General features: G+C 42.5%; 1 protein-coding gene across 1 annotated transcript; it reads right to left on the bottom strand.

Moving 5' to 3' along the window:
- Positions 1 to 3867, bottom strand: LOC131343486 (uncharacterized). Its single transcript, XM_058375208.1, has 15 exons — positions 3573 to 3867; positions 2941 to 2978; positions 2776 to 2841; positions 2573 to 2662; positions 2409 to 2480; positions 2270 to 2320; positions 2113 to 2193; positions 1803 to 1919; positions 1652 to 1701; positions 1487 to 1556; positions 1316 to 1402; positions 1125 to 1223; positions 931 to 1011; positions 739 to 837; positions 1 to 621 (listed from the first exon to the last, which is right to left on the bottom strand). Exons 1-15 carry the CDS (start codon positions 3724 to 3726, stop codon positions 481 to 483), a joined length of 1296 nt encoding a protein of 431 aa, XP_058231191.1. The 5' UTR covers positions 3727 to 3867; the 3' UTR covers positions 1 to 480.
- Between the last annotated feature and the right edge of the window lie 5237 nt (positions 3868 to 9104).

Below are 9104 nucleotides of genomic sequence, written 5' to 3'. Positions count from 1 at the left end.
TAGATAAGATTAAATATCTAGTAGAACATGAATGTATAATAAAAGATAAATATCTAATAAAAATGAAAAGTATAATAAAAGGTAAATGTAAAGGTGAACTCCAGCGATGTCTCTACAGCTGCTCAGGAAGGAAGAAAATTGAAAGAGGTTATTATTCAGTTCATAATAACAACAAACACTGAAATAAGTATTTACTTACCTACAGAGAACTCGAGTAACATGGAAAGAGAAAGAACAGTGTTTAAAGTGTGACCAGGACATTTATTAGTTTATTAAACTTTGGTTGGTTATGAATCAGTTAATAGTAATCTATGATTAAACAAAATGGAGAATAAAAACAGTTCTATGTTACCAATGGAAAAAAACTACAGAGTTTAATCTACTGATGAGGATCCAATAGCAAATAATAGATGTGTGTCCTGATCACTCTTTAAGACAAATGGGATAGAGAGGTGTGTGTTAGAGGGGTGTGAATGTTACTCAGACTCTCTCTATGGTCTTCATTATCTCCTGTACACGCTGCTTCACGATCCTCAGCACTGCAGAGTCTAAAGCTGCTGGATCTCTGTAAAGCTCCAGAGGCTGAAAGAAAAGGTCCTCAAGGAGCACTGTCAGCATATTCTGTACAAACACACACACACACACATTTCCAGCAGGATACTGATGAGATTGATCAGAGAAATTAAAGCAGATTCTTTATAATGTGTATCATGGCATTAGAAAAAGTTCCTCATTTACAGAAAGCCTTAAAAAGAGCCGCTCTGCCTCAGGCTCCCTGATGTCCACGTCCCACTGGCTGATGGCTATAAACAGACGCTGCAATAATCCTCCATCCGACTTTAAAGAAGAAAAACAAGAAACATGATGTTACGCGATAGAACCTTCTCCCAAGTTTAGCTGCCAGTTATATAGTGTTTATGAGAGTCTTACAGCTGGAGGTGGCGAGCTGTGTAAAAAGCATCTGAACAAGACGAGCTCGAAGAACAAATCAAAGAAGCTGAAATGGTGCAGCTGCACAGGAGAGAAACGTTAGAAAAAGCAATTCCATTTACACCTTAAAGACTGAATCTCTAGTCCTTTACATTTAGTGAGGTGTAATTGTAAACAGTTATTTCCCAGCTTACCTGAGCCTGGAGTAACTCCGCCTCGATCGATTCCCAGTTGGACGGTTGTCTCAGGAAACGGATCACAGACTCGTAGGCCAGCTTAACACCGTTTACGTCCTGTCCGGAAAAGGAGACACCTCGTCACTGCTTTGTCACCTCGACTAACGCTGGGTGTGTACGAGACAGAACCAGGTGAAATCAGCACTCACCTTTTTGTTGGCTGCTGCCAGACGCATGAGCATCTTCTTCCCTGATATGAACAGGAGGTTCTGCACGAGCATGCAGTCCAACATTCTCTGAACACGAGAGATAACACACAGTTATGTGTAGGAACAACACATCTTCAGAGAAACTAGACGAGTAAAGAAAGGTTGACTCACAGAGAACGCCTGGCGAATGGCAGGCAGCTTCAGAGCAACGTCTGTAACGCCTTCGAGCCAGAGATGCGAGCTAAAAAAAAATAAAAAAATAAAAACATGAGCTGATGAGCCGATTTTTGTTACATTGACATGAGATAACATGTCAATAGGTGAAGACGACCCTACCTGATGAAGGGCACCTCGCTCTCCTCAGGAGAAAGATCATTGTTACTTTCCTGCAGACAGAAAACAGCATGAGATCATTAAACAGCACACAGTACAGTTATCCAGAATCCCACTGATGTAGATACAAATCGAGTCTGTGACAATGGATTACCTCAAAATCTGACTCAACGTCCAAGTCAGCATGAGGAGTGAAGGAACTTTCCTCTTCCTCCAGATGGGACGTGTCGACCAGATCCTCCACACCCACAGGCAGGTGAGAGCAGGCTTGCTGTGAATAAAACACAAACATTGACAGTGCACATGAACAAATCCCAGAAGTGAACTGGACAATGTACATGAACAAATCCCAGAAGTGAACTGGACAATGTACATGAACAAATCCCAGAAGTGAACTGGACAATGTACATGAACAAATCCCAGAAGTGAACTGGACAATGTAGTGGACAGTGTAATGAATTTACCTCGCCGTCCTCCAGCGGCACATTGGTGACAGTCTCCACGCCACGGCAGGACGCCGGCTCTTTCGCGCTCCCAGAGACTCGCTTATGAGGAAAAAAGGACAAACTCAGTCTCTGTACTTACCAAAGCTTTGTATTGCTGCAACAATTCAGCTCTTACCTGTACGGTGGTGAAAGAGTCCTCACATGTGGTGGAGTTCGAGGATCCCTGCTAAAAACAACCACGACAACTGCATGTCACTCAAACGCTCATCAATTCATAATAAATGCTTTATAAAAGAAACGAAGACTGCTATTACCAAAGGAACACAGGAGGTCTCGCCGACGGTAAACCACCACGGCCGGATGAAATATCTCTCAACTTCCACCGACTAGAGACAGAAACACAGCACTAAGTGAATACAACATGCAAACAAGAGCCTACATTTGTGTCTCTACAGCTGCGCTGACTTTAATAAAATACCTGAATCTGGGAGCCGTAGATGTGGGAGGTGAGGAACCAGATGTTACGCCGGGCGCTGTGCAGCTCACCAGCACGGCTGTGGCGTGAAAACTACAGCACAAAGATTACAGTGTGACTCTCATCAAAGCAGTTTCATACAAACACATGGAACAATTTCATTAGAGTAAAAACTAGGCTGAAAAAAGGCTGAAATATAAAATTACCAGGACGACAGCTGACGTCTGAGGGTGGAGTTCAGTGGACGGGAGCTGGCAGATTGGCTCAGTGACCTTCATAAACACACACACTCTGTTAGAAATGAACAGCTAATACAATGTTCATTGTAGTATGAAGTGTTTTAACTGTAGTGCTTTATTACTGACACATACCTGGACGTCCTCCACTTCCTCCACATCAGCAACAGCTCCTGTAATCAATTTTACACATTTAACCAAATCACTATTTATTCATGTCCCTGCAGAGGGGGTGTGTGTGTGTGTGTGTGTGTGTGTGTTTGTTCACAGCTGCTGTAACAGTGTGACAACAAGATCCCTCATGTTTCTGCAACATTAAATGTAACTTTAAAGTGTTACAGATAATTGATGAAAGGTTTTTACTGAACACTGACAATAGTGAATAAATCGCTGTGGTTTGAGAGGAATAAGAGGAAAGCTAACAGTAACTCCGCTTCATGTCGGGCTTCTGGACATCACCCTGTCCTTCATTCATTTCATCTAAAAGCACAACTCCAAGTGTTTTATTCCTCACATCAACACTTTTAGGCCTTAAATCCTCTTCTTAAGAGCCATGTAGCATCGCGGGCTAACGTTAGCTCAGCTAAGCGCTTTATAGCTAGCTCTGTTAGCTAAACTACACACCGGGGTTTATCCTGTTTATCCGCTGTATATTAAAGTCTTTCATTTCATACACACACACACACACCATCTCTGTGTGTCTTTGTAAACTGTAAGCTGATTATAAAGACACAAGCTAAGTGCTAAGTGAGCTCTTCTCTTCTTACCTGGAGCAGGTTGATGATCGGCAGCGGGCAGACCGCTTCTCCTCTTCAGCCTGCGATAAGCCCAGTATCCCGCCGAGGTGAGCGCGAGCAGACCGCCGACGCAGGCCACACTCCGGAAACTGCTCGCGCTGGGAAGAAACTTGCCAAAGTTCATCGTCTTCGAAGAAATAAATGTCGATCTGATGTAACGAGAGTCCACAAGCAGTCCAAGTTGTTGTTGTTTCGTCGCCGGGTTTACTTTCAAATGCGTTCTAAACGCCTCCTGTATACGTCAAGCATTTTTAAAAATCAACAACATGGCGACGTATGTTTCTATATTTATTTAGGTATTAAATAAAATAATAATTAATAACGATTTTTTTGGACGAGGCGCAAGTGGTAAAATAATATTAATTAAAAAAATAATAATAATAACATGTAAATTCCATATTTTTAAACAGTAGAGTGCGCAGTACCGGATATTGATATGTACCCCGACACGTCAATGCGTCCGCCATATTGGAATGGGCGGAAATCGTTTATAATCCAGTGCAGGTTTTATATACAATTTGTAGTCGACCTTCATAAACTCATGCTGTAACTCGCTTTGTCCTTCTTACAGATTACCTCCTTTTCGTAGGGTCCATCCATTAACATAATTGCTTTTGACACATTTATATCTATATCTATAGCTCATTTTTACACAACCAAGACTAATGTGTTGATTTATTTCCTGTAGTAGAATGGTTAGTCACCAATCAATAACATAATCAGGGAAATATCCCAAAATGAACCAAGAAAGGATGTGGAATTATTTGTATCATGAACCAGCAAAATGTGTGCAGTAGAGGGTTAATACCTTTATAGTCTATGCATTTTTATGGCATGCTTAAAAAATACCTGTGCAGTTTATGCAAAACTATGGCCATTATGTGGTATTATAAAGTTATTATATAAGTTATTTTAATAGAAATACCCATTATTACAATAGCAATGTTGACCGTCCTAATTTGATGTCCTGTATGTGATTGTAGTATACATGACAAGCACAGAGCTGAGGTGACAAATAAACATAAAAATGCAGTGATAGCGAACCAGTGGGTGAAAGACTACCTCACTGAGAGTGCAGAGAGTTTCCCACAATTCTCTATTCTCCTTGAGGCCAACATAGATAGATAGCTCTATGGTCAGAAAGGTTTTGAAGGTCACACCTTTAAGGAGATGTGGGCTCTCTACCATCAGCACTCCACTAGCTATTTTCCTCTGAGCAGAGGGAGATCATTCAGACATAAAGACACATTCAGAACCCCCTGTTCAAACCTACAAGGACATCAGTGATCTGTGCAAGAAGCGAAGTGTCTTAGAGGTGACAAGTGTGTGGGTAAGGGATGGAACATGCACCTCTACAAGTCTGGCTACCACCACCGGGTTTGACTCACTTTGCCTGCTTAGTTAGTGTTAAAGTTATTACAATTATTACATTTATTGCAGTTGAATATTTATTACTGTATATGTAAATGTTTGCTGTTTAGTCTCCGATTAGATTTTTTTTTATCCATTTGTATTTCAGGTATGTAACGTCTGTGACATGTCCAACTGGTACACAATGCTGACTGAAGTCCTGTGCTGTGGACCATGTACAAAGGCAGCAAAGAGTGGAGAAGGTAGCACAGTGGGTCAGTGGCTTGCATGGGATCCTGCTATTCTGTCACAGCTGAGTGAGGCTCATTGAGCCATGTTCCCTGCCATCCTCACTAGCAGGTGAGTAGGCTGAAAATAACATGTGCATTTAATAAACTTTAAAGTAATAGGAGTACTCAAATCAATCTCCATATATTTACTATGACTCTATTTACAGACGTGGCATGGACAAGAACGTTGTGCGACTTTTCCGTGACCGGACCGAATTGAACACTATAGTAAAAGTGTGGCAGCAAATACAGGAGAATGACTTTGAGGAGTATCGTCAACACAAGGACCTGTACACCAAGCTCCTCATGAGTCTAGTGGAAACTAGTGGGATCGTCTCCAACATTGGGGGACAGGTTTCAGTCTCCACCTGCTCCAAGAGAGCTGCCCTCAGCTCATCTCCTGCTCCATGCCTTCCTGCTGGCAGAGGCAAACAACGTTCAGGATTAGCGGAGCTTTTCCATTTTTGGCACTGTGTTGAAAATGGGTGTAAGTCGAAAGATATGGCTGTACTGTATCTAATGGCAAACATAATGCGGTACTGTGTGTTTTTCTTCTGTTTCACATTTAACAAAATTTCACACTGTTTTAAAATCATATAAACACATTGTAGAATCGAACAGGTTATCAAATGGCAGCTTATATGTTTAAGGTGGTGGAGAAGCTGTCTGGGGAGGGTCAAGGCTCAGCTGAATGGTTCACCAGCATCGGCAATGAGCACTCCCAAATAGTTTCATTTGTGCTGACCTGTGAGGAGTCCACAGAGACTTATGGAAATGTTTCGGCTGGCCAATTAATCTGTCCCCAAAATATTATATGTGGATTGTGGCTGTGTGCAGGGCCCAACAGCAGTGGAGGCCTTGTTCCGGTCTTGGTTGTGTGTCTGGACATCTTTCACTGGATCTACCGGATTGATGCAGCCATCCGCATAGAAAGTCACAGCAAATATGCTGTCTTCAAGTCTGTGCTAGCTGGGGCAGTGCTGGCGTACAACCACGCAGATCTGGAGCTGCTCATCAAAGCCATGAGAGCCAAGAATCCGGCGATGCTAAAATCTGTGTTGGATCAGGATGTCGTCCGGCACTACATTTCCAGGGAGCAACTCAAACACCACATGCAGAGGGTCACCCTCGGGGCCCAGGAAACGTTCTGGCTCATCCACCTGCCCATCAAGGAGCTGAAAGGGCCTGCTGGGCTGGACAAAAGTGGAGTGAGCCTCTTCAAAACACCTGGTAAATAAAAGACCTTATACAAAAAAGTTCAGTACTAACATCGTAGTTTCCAAAGTGAATGCTGTACACTGTATGGACCGTGCATATTTACAGAGTTCATCGATTAGGTGTGGGCAAGTGAGCAGCAACACCTGGAGTGCATCCAGGACCCATCAGACATGAACATGTACAGAGTTGTACATATCACAACCATCAACAAAGTGCCGTACTACAAATGTCTGCGCGGTAGCAACAGCATGGAGGGATTCCACAAAGCTCTGCCAAAAATGACTCCAACTGCAGTCTGTATACTTGAAACAAAGGAAATATGTGACCTTGTCATTTTTTTAACACACTTTATCGTAACGTTCAGGTCCCCGCTGTGCAGCTTGGCCCTATCAGGCTTTGCACGGTGGAATGCAGACAGGAGCTCCAATGCAGTGTTTGGTGGCAAAGGACAGCACCACAGGGTATACTCTGCTGATTGACCTCCTCAACACCCACTGTCAGCAGCTGTTTAGAGAAACTGTGGAGGAGAATTTCTGGACCCCTGCTGATGTGCATTCCCAGGAGCTGCTCGTGTTGGAGTACCTATTCAGCCAAAGCACGGGTGAATCTGGGCCTTTCTCTCTCCAGGACATCTTCAACAATGGACCTGGTCCTGAGGAGGAGGTAGTTATAGAACAACACAATCATGAAGGCGTATGAGAGAATTCAGCACCGGATTTTGGTGCAGGATCTAGTCCTGTGTAAAGCAGGCATTCCTCTACAGGAAATAAATGTCCAGACTGTGCGGGACTTCATCCATCATCAAGAGTGGCTCCTCAACCTGGTCACTACTGAACAGCTCTCTCCGGTGCCACATCAGCCACCGAGCTACCTGATCATGCAGTACAGTTGAAGACAAAATTATTAGCCCCCCTGTGAAATTGTAATTCTTTTTCAAATATTTCCCAAGTGATGTTTAACAGAGCAACAGTTTTTCCCATTGTTTCCTATTTTTCTTCTAGAGAAAGTCTGATTTCTTTTAGTTTGGCTGAAATTAAATAATTATTTTTAAAAATGAAAAAACTGCTTAGGTCAAAATTATTAGCCCCCTTAAGGAATTATTTGTTTCATTGGCTACAGAACAAACCACTGTTGTCCAATTACTTGCCTAATTAACCTAACTTGCCTAATTAACCCAGTTAACCTAGTTAAGCCTTTAAATTGCACTTTAAGCCGAGGATTAGTATCTTGCAAAACAGCTAGCAAAATAATATGTACCATTATCTTGGCAAAGACAAAAGAAATTAGTTTAGACTTGAGAAAAAGAATTGTTCATGCTCACAAAGGAGGAGAAGGATATACATGTTAATCAAAGCATTTTCAAGTGTCAAGAAGTGCCGTGAGAAGTATTATCAAGAAGTTTAAAGAGACCCACACAGTGGAGAACAAGACTGGCAGAGGCAGGAAGCGAAAGATTTCAAAAACTTTGGAAAGAAAACTAGTGAGAGAGGTTTCTAAAGACCCAAGAACAACTGTCAGGACACTAGTGAATGACTTAGAAAAGTCTGGGATTGATGTATCAACGAAGACAGTCACTAGAGCCTTGCACACTGATGGACTGCGAGGTTGCCGACCAAGAAAGACTCCACTTCTGAAGAAGAGACACCTACACGCTAGACTGAAGTTTGCTAATGACAACCTGGGGAAAAATGATGCATACTGGAAACATGTCCTTTGGTCAGATGAGACAAAACTAGAGCTCTTTGGCCATAGAGATGTTGCCTATGTTTGGAGAAAGAAGGGAGAGGCGTTCAACCCAAAGAACACCGTTCCCACAGTGAAACATGGTGGTGGGAGTATAATGCTGTGGGGATGTTTCAGTGTGTTTGGAACTGGGAAACTCGTCAGGGTTGAAGGAACTATGAAAAAGGAAGACTATGAGAAGATTTTGTGAGACAACCTCAGACAGTCTGCAACAAAACTTGGTCTGAGTCGATGTTTTGTCTTCCAGCATGATAACGACCCAAAGCATACCTCACTTCTGGTGAAGAACTACCTACAAAGGAGCAAAGTGAACGTCCTTGACTGGCCTGCACAAAGCCCAGACTTAAATCCAATAGAAAATCTGTGGGGCACACTAAAGTCCAGAGTTCATGCCAGAAGACCAACAAATCTGGAGGCGCTTGAGAGATTCACTAAGGAGGAATGGGCTGCCACTCCTCAGGAGACATGCTTGAAACTAGAACTACAACAAATGACTAAAGGCTGTTATCAAAAAAAGGGATACGCTATTGACTATTAACATCAGAGGGCTAATAATTTTGACCTGTAGCTTCCTAAATAAACTATTATGTTTAAAAATGCTGTGTTGAAAAAATGTTCTCTCCGTTAAACAGCACTTGGGAATTATTTGAAAAATAATAAAAGATTTTATAGGGGGCTAATAATTTTGTCTTCAACTGTATGTGCCCACGCCTAGCACAGCAGGGACGAAGATGTTTAAGGAGAGGACTGACATAACTATGCCACTCTCCTGCTCTAAACCTTAAACTTACCTTTAACTTCTGCCGCTGCTGGTGAGAAAAACCCGGGCCACTTCTCTTTTCTTACTCTCTGTCTCTTCCTCTACAGCCATCCGTGGGATTTCTGTCCCCTTCATACTTCC

Source organism: Hemibagrus wyckioides, linkage group LG22 (genome assembly GCF_019097595.1).
Source record: "Hemibagrus wyckioides isolate EC202008001 linkage group LG22, SWU_Hwy_1.0, whole genome shotgun sequence".
In the NCBI taxonomy this organism is placed as follows: domain Eukaryota; kingdom Metazoa; phylum Chordata; class Actinopteri; order Siluriformes; family Bagridae; genus Hemibagrus; species Hemibagrus wyckioides.
Note: the sequence above shows the minus strand (reverse complement) of the source record. Positions and strands in the feature narration are given on the sequence as shown.